The sequence below is a fragment of the Zootoca vivipara genome, chromosome 7 (genome assembly GCF_963506605.1).
Source record: "Zootoca vivipara chromosome 7, rZooViv1.1, whole genome shotgun sequence".
Taxonomy (NCBI): Eukaryota; Metazoa; Chordata; class Lepidosauria; order Squamata; family Lacertidae; genus Zootoca; species Zootoca vivipara.
Window position 1 is genome coordinate 43,021,731 of NC_083282.1, and position 17,390 is coordinate 43,039,120.

Here is a 17,390-nt window from a genome sequence, read left to right on the forward strand (position 1 = left end):
CTTCTTTATGGTCCAGCTCTTCCATACATCACTACTGGGAAAACCATAGCTTTAACTATACGGACCTTTGTCGGCAAGGTGATGTCTCTGCTTTTTAAGATGCTGTCTAGGTTTGTCATTGCTTTTCTCCCAAGAAGCAGGCGTCTTTTAATTTCGTGACTGCTGTCACCATCTGCAGTGATCAAGGAGCCCAAGAAAGTAAAATCTCTCACTGCCTCCATTTCTTCCCCTTCTATTTGCCAGGAGGTGATGGGACCAGTGGCCATGATCTTGGTTTTTTTGATGTTGAGCTTCAGACCATATTTTGCGCTCTCCTCTTTCACCCTCATTAAAAGGTTCTTTAATTCCTCCTCGCTTTCTGCCATCAAGGTTGTGTCATCTGCATATCTGAGGTTGTTGATATTTCTTCCGGCAATCTTAATTCCGGCTTGGGATTCATCTAGTCCAGCCTTTCGCATGATGAATTCTGCATATAAGTTAAATAAGCAGGGAGACAATATACAACCTTGTCGTACTCCTTTCCCAATTTTGAACCAATCAGTTGTTCCATATCCAGTTCTAACTGTAGCTTCTTGTCCCACATAGAGATTTCTCAGGCGACAGATGAGGTGATCAGGCACTCCCATTTCTTTAAGAACTTGCCAAAGTTTGCTGTGGTCGACACAGTCAAAGGCTTTTGCATAGTCAATGAAGCAGAAGTAGACGTTTTTCTGGAACTCTCTAGCTTTCTCCATAATCCAGCGCATGTTTGCTATTTGGTCTCTGGTTCCTCTGCCCTTTCGAAATCCAGCTTGCACTTCTGGGAGTTCTCGGTCCACAAACTGCCTAAGCCTGCCTTGTAGAATTTTAAGCATAACCTTGCTAGCGTGTGAAATGAGCGCAATTGTGCGGTAGTTGGAGCATTCTTTGGCACTGCCCTTCTTTGGAATTGGGATGTAGACTGATCTTCTCCAATCCTCTGGCCATTGCTGAGTTTTCCAAACTTGCTGGCATATTGGGTGTAGCACCTTAACAGCATCATCTTTTAAAATTTTAAAATCCCCTTCATGGATCAATGCCTTGTCGTGGCGAAAGGGCTTGAATAACTCAGAGAAGCTATGAGCTATGCCATGCAGGGCCACCCAAGATGGACAGGTCATAGTGGAGAGTTTTGACTAAACGTGATCCACCTGGAGAAGGAACTGGCAAGCCACTCCAGTATCCCTGCCAAGAAAACTCCATGGACAAAGACAACAGGCAGCAATAGAGGAGGTAAAAATACAACTCCCTGTTTCTCATGCAAAGCACTCAACAACAGCTTAAGTGGATCCTGGGATCAGTGGATCCCAGATATTTCTATAGCTAAGCCCATTCAGCCACAATGCTTGTCCCCCAGTAAACCTCAGTGTTCAGTCTAACCCTACTTGTGTTCCTTAGTCTGACTTGCATCAAATATAATCTAAGAGTAGCTGAAGTTGGACTAAAATAACACATCAGTAAAAGGTAGCTGTACTGGCACATAAGGGGGGGGATCTAAAATGGGCAATACCTTTAATAGGCCAATCAAAATGTCACAAAATAGGACTCAAATTTTGAGTTTCCTCGAATTATTCAGGGACCAGGAGAGCTTTAAAAGTCCACGTCAGCAAAGAGAAGGTCCAGTGTAATCTCTGGTGACGAATTCCTATTGTAAGATTACTAATCATTTTATTCCTCAGTAGCACCCACTCAAGGCAATGTAAGGGGAACGGTCTGTAGCAAATGTCGCACTGGCGTTTTGTTGAATAACTGACTCAGTTGAAAGAGGTTGCCATTATTGTGATTCGTATATTTAAGAACAGAAGAAGAAGAAGAAGAAGAAGAAGAAGAAGAAGAAGAAGAAGAAGAAGAAGAAGAAGAAGAAGAAGGTAAGTTCTCTTAATAAGGTAAATAACAAAATCCATCATTAATGAACAATTGCCAACAGAAAAATAACAATTCAGTAACTGCCCTTATTAATAGTTCCTTTGTGTTTCAAACTTCCGTGCAAATAAGGATCTGGTAACCAGTAACCCACTTCAGCACTGTAGAAATCAAAGGTCTGAAACTCACAAACATTCAGTATTACCGTGAATGATCTCTGGGGGAGAAGGTCACATTCATCCCTAAATGTGTGTATCTGAAGAAGTGTGCATGCACACGAAAGCTCATACCAAAATAAAAACTTAGTTGGTCTTTAAGGTACTACTGAAGGAATTTTTTTATTATCCCTAAAATGAGTAATTTTACCTTAATATTGAAGAGACATTTTATTAAGGTCACCTGTGCCTTATCACTTTAATTAAGAGAGCCTTTTTAATTAACTTTTAACAAGCATGTCATCCAAACTATAATAATCAAATCTTTCATTTTCATGCAAAGCAAAGCACTATATTCGCATCCTTCCCCCATCCTGGGCACAATGTCTTTCTCCAGACACAAAAAGGAAATCACAGCAACAACAAAAATGATACTGTCTTTACAGTAACCCTGACATTTCAAGTTCAAAGCATCTGTCCTCAAGCTTCCTATCCTAATGTCTCATAGGCATTACAAAAGAAAAGACTCTCCAGATTAATCAAAACTAATATTGTTAGTGACTGACCAACTTTCCTTTGCCTAAGCAGATGACTGTAGCGGCTAATGGCCCCAAATGGGAGGGTTGAAGTTTTCTCAATGGAACCAAATAGTTGGGAAAGGAAAGGGCTGTAGTTCAGCGATAGATCACATGCCTTGCCTACAAAAGGTACCAGCTTCTATCTCTAGGAAAGGCAGGGCAGGGCACCCCCAAGCCCAAAAGGCAACAAAGTGAGCTCCAGGCTCCAAGTGGTTTACAAGCTCTGAGTTGCTACGGTTTACTGCAACAGGGCTGTACAGATGTCATGGCAGAGCCAGTCTGGGACTCCTGCTGGTGTGTCTGTGCAGCCCCAACACATCACTACTACTGTCCTGCACTAAACAGATAAAACTATAGTGGTCCCTGTGTCAGGAGGTTGGCCCTGCAGTGCTGCCACACCATCAAAACATTAGCATTTTACATCCTATATCCTTTTAAATGTGCTTGTGGGAGGGGGGAGGGAAGAGGGGTTATTACAAAATCATAGAACTGAAGAGCTGGAAGGGATCACGAGGATCATCTATTGGTTTGTTTTTGTTTTTGCTGTTTTATATTGTATTTTTATGCTGTGAACTGCCCTGAGATCTTCGGATAAAGGGTAGTATACAAATTTTAATAATAAAATAAAATAAAATAAAAATATCACCTTACTGTACTTTTTGCAATAACCTTGTAAGTTAGGTCAGTATTATTAGCTCTGCATTGCAGAGAGTCTGAGGCTTAGAGACATATTGGCTTTAAAAAATATGGTAACTTCATGGCAGTGGCAAGACTCAAGCAAGGGATCTTCATTTGAAGCTCAGTCCCATAGACATGCAACACAATATCTCTTATTGATTCTTCACTCTGGTTGATGACTGCTAATAACACGGGGAGAAATTCTCCATGCACAAGCATTTCTACTTCCCAGACTCAGCAACACCCCCTTCTCTGCTGTTCTGGAGGAGAGTCTGGGGAAAGTACTTGTACCTGGCCTGTTGCATTGCTCTTGCTTGCTGCTGCGTAGTACACCAAACTTCCCAAGTTGTGATTTGGAGGCTCTGTAGGATGGAAGTCTTTAGAGCTTACACTGAAGCACTTGATTCTTCTTATTGATCTTGCATTTCATATCTAGAGACTTCCCGTAGATTCCACAGGCAGTTTGAAAAGTCCACAAAATCATTTAAAAAGTGTTATTGGCTCAGGAAATTCACCAGCTTTGAACCACATCATTACTTTGTGATGATGAACACTTAAGACAAACTTTTGTTTAGCAGTAATATACAGAGCCTAAACCTCTCACCTGTGAGCTCTAGCCATTCTATACAAAACAAGCACTCCTCCTTGTGGCAAAGTGGAGTAATTAAGAAGAGTACGGCCACGTTCTGAGTCTTGTCATTTACGGCATTTACGGTAGCAGGGCTTTCTTCCAAAATGCATACTGTAGCTACAAATCAAACACTCCCCCCTCCCATCTGTAGTCGAGTACAAATATCACTAGGATGGTGTTTGGATTTTCAGACAGCCCTGCCCTACTTCCCCCACATGTGTTCCTACAAAAAACAGTGGTAGAGCCGCTATGTTTTGCAGACACATAATGGCAATAATTCACCAGTAGGTTATTTGAGAACAAAATTTTATTTGTGTACATTTTAGAAGTTTTTTTTACAATTTGCTGCTCCAAATTGGGGTTGGAGAGAGAGAAGTCAGTTTGGAGAAAAACACTGCATTCATGGCATCAATAAGAGTGACAAAAGGAACCAATCCCAATTGTTTAAACAACACGATTAAATCCCAAATTCAATATTGGTAGCATATTTTTAAAAATAAAATATATAGTTGTTAGTTTCAGTTTTCAAACGGATAGCAGAATACATAGCAAGAAAACATACTTCGATTAATATTCGTAAAATTCAAACACCGCAATATCACTACAATGAGGATTCTTATCTAATGACTAACTTTACGGAAGGACTTTCTAAAAGGTTTTGTTGGTAACACTTCAGGCCATTTGATACTATGTTGGCTTATTTGATAGCCTACAGACAGGATCAGCATACATAGATCCTTTACCCCCAGCACATTGAAGTGTAGGAAATGCCACAATCAAAGCATGTGGCAGCATTCTGCACACAAACTGTGGTTATACAGGTTTCCTATCTGAGCATTTGAAGAAGCCCTTTGGGCACCCATCTATCTTCAAGCCTCCTTTGACTCAGGCCTGAATTTAGTTCCACTGAATCCCTTTTTGTCTTCCTGCTGTAGCAGACAATCACTACAAATAGATTACCTTTCCTTTTTGGGAGAGACAAGTCCAAGAACACAGTATGCTTATAAACACCAGGTTCACCCCCACTTCCAGGAAATACTTGCTAGCCAGCTACCAACAAGAAGGATCCCAGCTCCCAAATTCACTATTTTAGGCCATAAGCATGTCTACTAAGGCATAAGCAAATCGCAGAGATTGTCCTTCACAGCAGAAAGGGAGAAGAGTAGATTTTCCCATTTTCAAAGATGTATATAGAATGATTTTTGTGGGGGGAATTGATGGTGATTTTAATCAGCTTTAGTGATTGTTACTACAAGTAGGGGCAGTATGCTTAGGGGCAATGGTTCAAACTATGTTCATAAGGAACCAAGAGTTCCATAGATGCTTATTATCCTCAGTAAAACAAAACAAAACTGATAACAATGGATCAGGAGAGGGTTTCCTGGAATGTGTGTCCTACATGGAGTACTCAGTCTGCAAGGAGTAACAGCTGGGCTGCAACAAACCTTCCTAAAGTCCTTTGTGAGTCGAGTGCACACCAAAATACTCCCCAGAATCCTGTGCAACAAGCAGATTCTATGGCAGATATACAGGGCTCTCTTTGCAGACAGTCAAGGTTTCCCTGTGGGGAAGTAACTTGAAAAGCCAATTCTCTAGAATAAGACTATGTGTTGGTTTGTACACGCTCTGAGAAAAGTTGGCCATGATTCCCCCCACAAAATAGCTGCACCTTTCAAAGTTTTTGCGACGAATCTCAATAACATGGTGTATTTTAATGCAAAAATCTCATCCTAATACCACACATTTTCACTTAGGCTTTATACTTCTTGAGAACACCGGTGAAGTCAAAGCACAAATGTTCAGCTGGTCAAAGTCAATTGCAGTTCCTTAATTATATTTCAATTAAAAGACAAAATATATCACTAAAAGCTATTCTGTGAGAGAGAGACATAAATAGGAAAAATAATAGTTGTAAACATAGTTAAAATGGTAGCTTATGAAGCAACCATCACAAGAAACCTTAATGAGTACACAAATAAGTATGCATCATCACATTTCCCAGATCCTATTCAATGGGCATGTTAAGAAAATTAAAAAGAATAATAATCCCACAGATTTAAGTAACCAGCCCCATATTTTTATGCCATTTTTAAATTTAAGAAATGTGCAATTAGAACAGTTGTGCAAGCCTTTCAGTATGTTTTTGTTATCCAAATTAATCAAGTTATTAAAAACTCATTTCTGCCACCAGCAACACATTAAATTTAAACAATACAGATCTAGTATGATTTTATATTGGTCAAACCATATCAAACGTATAATTGAGCCAAAATGTTCAAGCTATACAATTTTAGCGGAAAATATAATCATAAGAATTTCTCCTCCAAGCTATCTCAAAACATACACTTCAAATCACTGAATAAATAATTTTGTTACAAAGCTTCTAGATTAATTTTATCATGCAGCTAGAGTTGTATGGCAAGTGAATGTTACCGTAATAGCTGCTTTCAAATATCTGATTCCTTAACCCTTGTGGGTAGTGCAAATAAAAAATGCCCATATTACTTCAAATACACGGACACCTAAATGTGTGCAGCACCTACATAATCTGAAACCTCAGCCCTAAATGCACTAGGCTTGACCCAACTTAAATTAGGCTGCAGTCCTAACTCTCTGAGATGGTATGTATTTGCCTGGTTTTGCTGTGGTGGAGGCTTCTGCTGTGCTCATGGGGGGGGGGGTAGACAGTGCAAAACTAGCGAAATGGGATTATCAGGATGGGTCCTGGAGGAGCTGTTAAGGATTGCTCTGCTGATTGCATTCTCCCATTAAAATCAACGGGATTAATATTAATCATGACTAAACTTTTCAAATGGATTTCAGTGGGACCTAAGTGCAACGTAGATTGAATCCAACCCACCGATTATAAACTATAACGTACGTGATTTCCAGATACTGTTGCTCCTCATTATCTTTGGAAAAGGAGCTCTCCCTCTTGCCACACTTGCACACACTCTGCATGCTGTGCGGTTCCTTTTCTCAGAGGCTTCGCCTTCAAGCATGTGTGGGATACAGGGAGCACCAAAATGTCAAAGCAACGGGACAAGTTTCAAGTAGTGTGGTTAATATTGGGGTGCCTCATGAGGGTCATTGCTTTATTAGCAACCAAGTATTCAACCGAACTATTCAATACAAAGGGGATACTCTGTTTAAAACTTGCTTACAGCAACTGCCTGTCATTCAAAACAGCAAATATCATAAAAAAACAACAACACATACGATTTCCCCTTATTTGGTCCAAAACTAAAAGAAAAAGAAACAAAAAAAAAATCAACAGGCCCTCTTACTTATATTTACAATTTCAGTATGTTGGATTCTAAAAAAAACCATGGCTTTTGGCAGTAAGAAAAGAAAAATTCAGGGGATCACCAGATGCTTTCTGAAAATAGCTAGGATTAGCATTTAATTACTATTTTTGTTGTGCAATTGGGGTTCTTTACCAGTTGCAAATCTTTTTGACTGTATCTATCTTAATGACAAACCACATCTAATTCTAACTCATATTTCAAACCAGGTTTTCGAATTAACCATTTTAAAACGGATTTCAACACAAAAGTGTTTAAAAAAGCATATTTTATCACCATTATAAAATGAACTATAGTAGCAGCTCTTAAAGCAAGATTCAAGCAAGTTTGAAAACAGTGTTCAAGTAGAGAACTAGCCTTCTTTATCAAAGATCTTCACGACTTTGCCAAAAACCTGCAAAAGAAAAGACATTACAAGCACGTTTCATAAATACTGCAAAAAATTATTTATTGCACTCATTAGCTGCTTTTTCAAAAATGAAAAAATTAACTCAAATGATGTATCAAAAAAGCACACACTGCACATTAGAACATAAAACTAAAAGAGAGTAAAAGCTAAAAACACATTCATAGTATAAAAAGGCAGGACAAACACTAACGCAAAGTGTTCAGAGCCTTAAAAGTACAGCAGGGATGGAACTGTGAGTTTCTTATAATCACTGTGTTCAACAGGCCTATTCAAGTTACAATCTACCACCATGCATAGCCAGGTTGGTGTAGCACCCAGTCTAAGGCAATTAGAGATGAAAACAGATGTAAACATTTTAGAGAAGTGATGGAGGCAGCTTGGAAGTCAGGTAATCAATGAAACACAGAAGGGACAGGATTGACAGTGGAATCAGTATTTTCTATCTCTCATTGAATTTAAGGTGAGGCCTGTGGACGATACCCAGTGTTGCACAAGAAAACTTCCAATCACACAATGGGACTTCTCCCCCTCTCCTACTTCTGCAGTCCCCCATATCTGCTCAAGGGTCCCCAATCTTTTTGCAGCTTTTGGGGGGTGCATAGAGGATTTCAGGGGATAGAAGGAAACTAATGGTGTCTGTTCTCCTGACAGAAGGCCATAGTTGTATTTCAACCACCTGTCTTCACCATATAAATTGTTCCCTTGATAATAATTTTTCATTGCACTGATTCGAACATTTGAATGTCATCTGCAGTACAAAAATCAGAAACTATAATGGAGGGTCTCAAGGAGCTCCCAATCCTGGCAATCAAATTTATAGTGTGATCCCGGATTGCAAGCTCAGGATTCTGCAGCCAAGTCACTAACACTTACCAGGAAGAGGAAGGGAAAAGTGGCAGGGAGGTCAGGACTGCATGGACACACAGGCAGAGAGAATCCAGTGCTCATGTCAATGTGCTCTCAAAATTCCATTCTCAGTGTCACCTCAGCGCTCCCCCTCTTGGTAAGTAGAAGCAATGCTAATGCTATTGCTGCAGCTCTGTCTCACTGTGCCAACCACATCAACCATTGTGCCATCCTGCCTTAGACAATAAGGGCATACCAATTGTAGGATGAAGTACAGTGCACTTGGGTCCATGCTCTATTCCTGTACGCATGGTGCCCTGAAGAAACCCCCTGCACACACCTTCAATCTAATGTGCAGCATCTAATGTGACTGGGATCTGGGTGGGTTAAGCTGTTTTGAATTGATGAACTGAAAATAGGTGTAAATTGATTGACTGTTCAGACATTTCTGTTTTAACGCTGGCCACAGATTTACCTGGTATCTTCCCCATGTAAGAGAAAGAAGATAATTTGAAATCCAATGAAGAGTTGGGATATTTGAGCCCTAAGAAAATCCTGGCCCATGTGTGTGGTTAATAGGTCTTGCAAAGAAATTCAAAACCAAACCTTCTCTCTTCACAACTTACCTCATCAACAGATTTAGAGGCATCTACTTTCCTAACTTTGCCCATTTTCTCATAGAGGTCTATTATGGGCCTGGTAGAGTCTAGATACGTATGGATTCTAAGGGGAAAAAAGATATAGCAAAGTCATGAAATTGAAAAGCATCAAGAAGTCTAACATAGAAATTATGCATGGACATAGTACCTCTTTTCCAGACTTTCTCTGTTGTCATCACTTCTGCCACTGCTCTTTCCTCTTTCAAGGCAACGGTTAATACACACCTTCAAACAAAAATAAAAGGGTTATTGAAACATGAAGCCACTAGAAGTAAACAAAATACTTTGCTTTTTTAAGGTACAAGACTAAAGCTATATATTAAACATTTTGCATGAATATATTCATCTTACCTTCAATTACTTACGCTGTATATTGATAACACCACTTTTGTAAACTTTTAAGTGAAATAAAAACTTAGACCTTATTACAGCCACGTGAAATCTAACATTTCACAATCAGTAGGATAGAAAGGCATATCCAAAATGGACCTAGCATACTGTGGTAAAAGCCCTTGAAGTCTAATTATCCACTGAAATTCATTGTACCAGGCAAAATACAACACACACTGAACTATCTTTTAGGTACAGCATTCAAGAATGTGTGCTGTCTTTTATTCCCTAAAGAGAATACCCTGTCTAATGCAAAGGACAAAGTGATTTTTCAAGATGACAGAACTGGGGGAAATAGATGGTTGATATGAGAATTAATTTTGCCTGAATATTGTAGAATATCAGTGCTCGCAAAGACTTATTTACTGCTGGAAGCAAAAGGGAAAAAAAGATATCCCCCACTTTCTACAATTCTAATTATGCTCTGGTAACCAATACTTCTTTCCGCTATGGGACAATTCAATAGAACATTTCCTCAACATGTCAGTTAATTGTAAATGTGATACAATTTTGCCACAAAATTATCTAGGCTTATTGTGGGATGGAACCAATTAACACATAATTAGTATCAAATGTATAGAAGGGAAAAGAGAAATGGAACAATGGAACACTTTTCATTGTCTCTCTTCATACAGCACAGAGGAAAGTTGCAAGTGTCTTGATACTGTGATTACCTCGTTGTCACAATCAAAAAAGAGAACAAACAATACATCTGCTTTTCCATCCATGGTTTTGTTCCAGCCCTGAAGATTGTCTTCATTTCTGGGAAATCCATCAATTAAGAATTTATTCTTCTGTGCGTTGGCTTCCATAGTTTCATCCATAGCCTGATGGGTAACAGAGAGCTCATATTAAACATGATTTTCTACAAGCGTAGTATTGTGACATCTAAGTAATAATCCCCCTGTACTACAAATACACATGTGCTTTTCATGTGAACTGTTACAGGTGTACCAAATACATTTCTTGCAACCTTAAAGTTAATTCCATACTATCTTAATACCAATATACTTATGGTACAACTGGAAAAGCATTTAAATGAACAAATGTCTACCACAATAATAAAATAGATGGGACATTCACACAGAACAAAATAGGTGAGAGACAGTTTTCACTGATTCCTTGTTCACTCTGCAGCTTGGAGAGAAGATGTTCTGAAAGGCAGAGAATTTCATGGATCAGAATAAGAGATGGCAATGAGAGCTACAAGAGGGACCAAAGAGAATTGATTCTCCCTTCCTTTTCTCCAAAGGGAGTCCTTGCAGGATCTCAGCCACTTCCATTCACATAATGGCAACTCTGGATCCAATCAAAGAACTGGGACTCTGAGTATCATCTAGTCCAACCCCCTGCAATACCGTACAGGAATATGCAGCTGTCCCTTACAGGGAACGAACCTGCAACCTTGACATTATCAGCATCATGCTCTAGCCCAGTGTTTCCCAACCTTGTGCCTCCAGCTGTTTTCGGACTACAATTCCCATCATTCCTGACCACTGGTCTTGCTAGCTAGGGATGATGGGAGTTGTAGTCCAAAAACAGCTGGAGGCACAAGGTTGGGAAACACTGCTCTAGCCAAATGAATCCTAAATATATAGCCCATATAGTCCAATTACTTGCAGCAACTGAATACAGCATTTATTAACAACAACAAAAATCCCTCGTAGATGAGTGATTTGCCTATCTCTGGGTTCTGGCAACCCTAAAGAGAAAAGCATTGTTTTTGTGAAAAACATACAGGTACAAAAGTAATTCATCTATCTGTCTTGCACAGTGGTGGGAAATCTCATGCCTGGAGCCTGAATGTAGCCCTCCAGGCCTCTCTGCCTGGCACTTGGGCCTCTTCTTATCATTAGTTCTGCTCCACACACCCCTTGAGAGTTCTTTTGCCTGGCTGGAATGTGTCCTTGAACTGTGATAATGTCTCTTGCTCGTTGGGATGGAGAGATGTGCATAGAAACTTCTGACTTTCACATGTATAAACGTACCTTACTCAACAAAGTTTAAAGCCACATAAATGGCTCTGGGCATTTTTTCCTCTGGACACGCCCACAAACAGCATGTGCGCCTCCCTTGAAGGCAACCCACAAGGGAATGCAGCAGTCAGGCTGAAAAAGCTCCCCACCCCCCTACTGGCCTTGCATGTTTTTATTAGCTACTAACAAAGGGAAAGCAAAATTTTATCTAACCACATTAAAGTTTTGTTTTAAGCTGTTTTGTTTTGTTATGGCCCCCCATGGAAAACTGAATAGTCAGCACAGTGTTAAAATCTTACCCTCTTTAACAAGCTGATGGTTATCTCAACAGGAACAATTTTTCCATCTTTAATGTAACTTTCAATGAGCTCTCCATATTGAGAGCCTGGTCTCTTCCTCTCATCTCGAAGCAGGTCACCTGCTGAGAGGTGTGTGTAACCGTATTTCTAAAAGAAAAATATACATTTAAATATCTCTAAAGTAAGTATAAGCAACATCTTAAATTAAATTGATACTTATTCTTCTTTTTAAATGCACCACATGCATCACTATTACTAAAAGACAACATGCAATCCACATATGAATAGAACATTTTCCTTTAGGCTTTAATATGTAACTTTGTAAGAACTCTCACATTTGGAGTTATTTCCTCCATGGAACTTTGCAGAAACCTATTAGTTAATATGTCTTCCATTTCCTCAACACCTTCATGCAATCAACAGGATTTTAAAATACACAGAATTTCCCTTGTACCAAGCTCACTTGGACAAATGACTCACGATTCAACCCAGGTGCCAAGGAAAGGTGGCAATGTTAAGAATATAAGGGCAGCCCCATCAGATCAGACAAGGGACTTATCTAGTCCAGTATCCTGCTTCCTACAGTGGCCAGCCCACAAGTACAACAAGAAGGACAATATAGGCAACAACCATTTTGCACAAGGGGTGTGTTCCTGACCCCCTGCTGTTGGTGAAGCACACATTAAGCCTGCCCCATTCCCTTTCCCAGCCACTTCCAGGTTGTGGGGATGCACACTTGCAAGGTCATGTGTCAATTGGATGCGTATCAATTGGCCTCTAGACCTCTCCAACATTGCTCACTCTCCAGTGACTAGTATTCAGAAGCATTGTGCCTCTGAATTTGAAAGTAGCATGCAACAATCATAACTGTTAATAGCCATTGATAACTTCTGAACAATTAACTGAAAATAAGGTTATCATTTTGTCACAAGTGTTATCAAATACAACTGTCACCTGAACAGAATCATTCCATCAAGCTGTAGCAGAAAAAAAAGAAAGGATGCAGGGCAATGGAGAGCAGTAGATTTTGGCTTCCCCTCTTCCTGAACTGCTTCCATTCTAACGAATCATTACAGGAACTTGTAACTTAGAATTATTATCCAAGCTTGCTTATTTTCTCCTTCCTTCCTTCCACTCCATTTTCTTTTTGTGATGCATCTTTTACATTGCAAGCCTGAGGGCAGGAGTCTACCTTGCCTTGCTTTTACTGCTCTGTAAGCTATGAGCGCGCAACCCCCCCAGTCGGTCATGACTGGACCTAATGGTCAGGGGTCCCTTTACTAAGCTACCTAGCTAAAGAGCAGGGTGTGAGGGTGTGTGGGGGGAATTGCACCATAAGTTTCTGCTTGTTTATATAATTACTGTTTACTGCTCTGAATTTAGAACGTTAATTTGGCCAGCACAATATGTAGATGTTACACCAACCCAACAGATGCCAAAGCAGGAACAATTTCATTGTATTCGTGTTCCGCCAACAGAGGCCTAAAATAAAGTTATGCTAGAAGACGACGTTAGGAATTCAGTACACATTCACCTAAATCTCAGTAAGATGTATGTTACTTTGTAAAACATCAAGGCAAAATTTTGCATACTGATATCTCTCAAAGGATCCTAGTGGTGTGCTCCATAGCCTTACTACATATTTTTAAACTAATGTTGTATATAAATAATATGTCTATTACTCCTAATACTCCCTACAGAAGCTATAACCTAAATCAAAGCTTTTCATAAGAAGTTTTACCCTGAAAACCCTCATACCGGCATGCAGTATTTCTGCCTGCAGTTGAGGATTATGGTTTTAAAAACATTTTCTATAGAAGAGAACCGGCAGAAATAAATCTCTATTTGGAACCCATTTATGTATCTGTAAATCTAACCCACAACTCAGTTAGCATATTCTGACTTAACTGCTTTGTACTATACATTGAACTTTTATTAAAAAAAAACCTTAAAGATGAAATTTTATGTATACTTTCTTGAAAGCACTGCACTGAAATAAATGTGCCTGTATCAAGCCATTTATTCCACTTCCAGAATTCACTATATTTGCAGAGAGTGCAACTGTAGACCTCAGTTTTTACAACCACCCAGATAATTGTAATGTGGTGATGATGTAATTGGATACGTAATCACATTTTGTGGGACATACTGCTGTGCAACATTTAGGCTAGGGCTGTAAATGCAGCCAGGATTGAAATGAAAGATGTGACATAGTTGTATATGGAATGTCTTGTCCTTGCTTCATTTACGGTATTTCAAAATAGTGATGTCATCCAAAGCAGGGAACAGATTGTATTACAAACTGCATCCCTTTACTTTATCCTATATACATCAAAGTTTTTTTTCTGGTCATACCTATTCAGACAAGCAAATTACTGCACTTGAGGGCACTTTTGCAACAAGGGCCAAAATGTGCTCTCTCCTTCAAAATCCTCAGTTACGGAGATCTTAAAAGGCTGTGGTAAAATGTGTACTGCATTCCTTGCCTTGTAAGACAAATCTTTTCTGGTCAGCATTTTGCCAATACAAATAATGGATCTTAGTGACGCACTGAAAGTAGTTTTACAGTTGGGAGCCACACCCAAGCTGTAAGTCATTACTAAGAATCATTGTGACATGTGTCCTATGCCTTATTCCTTCCTTTGCTCATGACCAGGGGTCAGCAAACTTTTTCAGTAGGGAGCTGGTAGACCTTGTGAGGGGCCAGACTACGGTATTATTTTTTTGGGGGGTGAACGAATTCCTATGCCCCACATATAACCCAGAGATGCATTTTAAATAAAAGCACACATTCTACTCATGTAAAAACACCAGGCAGGCCCCACAAATAACCCAGAGGTGCATTTTTTTTAAAATGGACACATTCTACTCATGTAAAAACATGCTGATTCCTGGACTGTCTGCAGGCTGGATTTAGAAGGCGATTGGGCCGGATCCGGCCCCTGGGCCATAGCTTGCCTACCCATACTCATGACTGTATGTGGTGTAAGATTATCATTAGTAGTAAGGTACTGAGAAACTAGTCAAAATCATAGTGCTCACATGGGGGTTGGCAACATAAACTTGGCTCCGTTCTGCATACAGTGGTAACTCGGTTTACAAACTTAATCCGTTCTGGAAGTCCGTTCTCAAAATGAAACCGTTCTTAAACCGAGGTGCACTTTCCTTAATGAGGCCTCCCGCCGCCAGTGCCCTTCCACCGTTTGGATTCCGTTCTTACACCGAGGTAAAGTTCACAAACCAGAACACTATTTCTGGTTTTGCAGAGTTCGTAAACTGAATCATTTGTAAACAGTACTTTTCTTAAACCGAGGTACCACTGTACTTGTACAAAGTTCAAAAATACAATGGCAGAGGTCTCCAAAACAGAAGGTGCCAAAATCAATTATTTTTTGTTTCAATTGAATAAGTTGAAAGCTAAACTGAAGGATTAAGCACTGAGCCGCAATGTATGCTGTCATTATCACCACAGCTTACACAGAAAATATTCAGAGTGGAATAAAGTATTAGAACACATAACCCAACATGCATTTATACCACTTATGACTTGTGCTCCCAACTTTTGATTTCAGCACGAATTGGGAGGGACTTTTAAGGTTTTATATAGTGCCAGAAAATTTGTGACTCATGTCAACCTTTATTTTTAACAAGTTTGCAGTCTCCAAGACTGCAAAGGAAATTCTGTCTGCTTCAAGGGAGAGAGTCTTAACCACTCCTTGGTTCTTTCCAACAAGCTTTCTAAGGCAGAAGTGCTGTGTGTACTTGCCTCATACCCCCTCAACGTGTCATTGTAGCCTTGAAGTTGGACATGGTTTTACACCTTTATGTGAGTGTCTAGAACTTAGGGGCATATTTACACTACAAATTGAAGTCGGTTTAAACCCAACAGCATCTCCCAATGATTCTTAAGACCAGCAGCTTATTGATTATGAAGATTCTTTTAATTACCGTAGTTGGAAGCCATAATAGCTGAATAGCTTGAACCATTCCCCAATTACAGAATGAATGCAAAGGTGCACAAAAATGCTTTTTTCCTTTTACCCTCCAAACATAAGATCTTCATAAGTTACCAACAGAAACAATCAAGCTAGAGGTTTAGATGAGCATTGAAGACAAGATTTTTCTAGCCCACAATATAATCACCACCTCCTTCCATAAGCACCTGCCTAGTTACCGAGGATCGGTCCTTTTCTGTGCCTGACTGTGGAATACCTTCCCCTGAAGCATCCCTGAGAGGTCTACAGCTTTTGTTTGTTTGTTTATTGTTGAAAAGAAAAGACTCTTTTTTTATCACGTGTATCTTATAAGATCCGTTGCCCTGCTTACTGTGCAACTGCTACTATTTCTAGCTCCAAGCCTCAACGCCAGACTCGTAGCATATTTGATCCCACCGGTATCAAGTCGGGTCCAACCCATTTGAGAATCTCGAGGGCCACAAGCCAAGCCGGTCACAACTACAACCCCCATCATCCTCTGGGCGCCGGTTGACAAGGACTAGGGCGCTTCTACGGGCGCGCTGCTTGCTAGGCATGGTAGTTCTATCGCGGAGGGAAGAAAGAGGGAGAAGGTGCCCTTTCCGTCCCTTACCTCCACAACGCGAGCGCACTGGGTCCCCTTTCCGGCGCCAGGCCCGCCGAGAACGAACACGACCACCGGCTTCATGAGGAGCAGCAAGCGAGGGGAAGGGGCGGAAGAAACCAAGGACGCTGCCGCCGCGCCCAGCCGAAGAGCCGAGGGACCGACACGAGCCGCGGAAGCCAAGAGGCAGCGACAGAACATACGCCGGGGGGGAAGCGCCGCGCCGGCAGGGATGGTGGGCTCGCTAACTGTCCCGACGCCACCTCACTCCTCCGGCTGAGGTGGCTGCTGAGGTGTCACCAGGAAGGGAAAGCGCTTCCGGGTTCCCGCCCGGTCACTCTCGCTGCTACTGCTGCTGGGGGAGGGGCGAGATGGCGGCAAGAAGGGGCGGGGACAGGGGACAGGGCGGGGCCACGCGCTTGTGCCCGCTGAAGGACTTCGGAGGAGAGGATGTTTTAGACAGGGGTCGGGTCGCCTTGTCTAGGAGGAGTCCTACGTGGATGAGGAGGGGACACTTTCAGCAACATCTAAAAAAGAAACGCGTATGTGTGCGCGCGCGCCCCCCCCCAGCATATATATACATACATATACACACAGAAAGACAGACATATATAAATACCTATTCTCGTTTGGATGTACATATAGAGATATATGGATTTATGCATGCATGCGCGCCCGAAAGGAGCTTCTCGTAGGTCTCTGTCCTTTCTGCGATTGCTTGCAAACTTTTGGCAGCAGAAATGCTACTATGTTGGCATTGTTTGGGAAGAGGGAAAGACAAAGCACCACAAAGCCGAAACATTGTGGCCGCCTCCCGCTTTTGTGGACAAGAGTCCACTTCCTCAGATGCAATCTAGTTGGCAGGTGAGAGTGTAGTAGAGGAAGCATCTTGCAGCCGGGGATGACATATATCAGCTGAAAGTAGACCAGGCTGCAGATGATGCCGCTAAAATACGCCAAAATACAGTAACGTTTTTGCTGCGATCTATTTAGGCTTCCATCCTG

The 17,390-nt window shown here is 40.9% G+C and overlaps 1 protein-coding gene across 1 annotated transcript; it reads right to left on the reverse strand.

Moving 5' to 3' along the window:
• Positions 1-4,058: 4,058 nt before the first annotated feature.
• CMPK1 (cytidine/uridine monophosphate kinase 1) lies at positions 4,059-16,713 on the reverse strand. Its single transcript, XM_035122556.2, has 6 exons — positions 16,395-16,713; positions 11,808-11,954; positions 10,207-10,359; positions 9,291-9,367; positions 9,110-9,206; positions 4,059-7,622 (listed from the first exon to the last, which is right to left on the reverse strand). The coding sequence occupies exons 1-6, from the start codon at positions 16,584-16,586 to the stop codon at positions 7,581-7,583; spliced, it is 708 nt and encodes a 235-aa protein (XP_034978447.1). The 5' UTR covers positions 16,587-16,713; the 3' UTR covers positions 4,059-7,580.
• Between the last annotated feature and the right edge of the window lie 677 nt (positions 16,714-17,390).

Coding starts and splice junctions, on each gene's coding strand:
- CMPK1 (XM_035122556.2), bottom strand. CDS start 16,586: ATGTTCTGTCGCTGCCTCTTGGCTTCCGCGGCTCGTGTCGGTCCCTCG. Junction 9,368..10,206: donor TTTTTGATTGTGACAACGAG/GTAATCACAGTA, acceptor TTTTGTTTGAAG/GTGTGTATTAACCGTTGCCT. Junction 9,207..9,290: donor AGAGAAAGTCTGGAAAAGAG/GTACTATGTCCA, acceptor TTTTCCCCTTAG/AATCCATACGTATCTAGACT.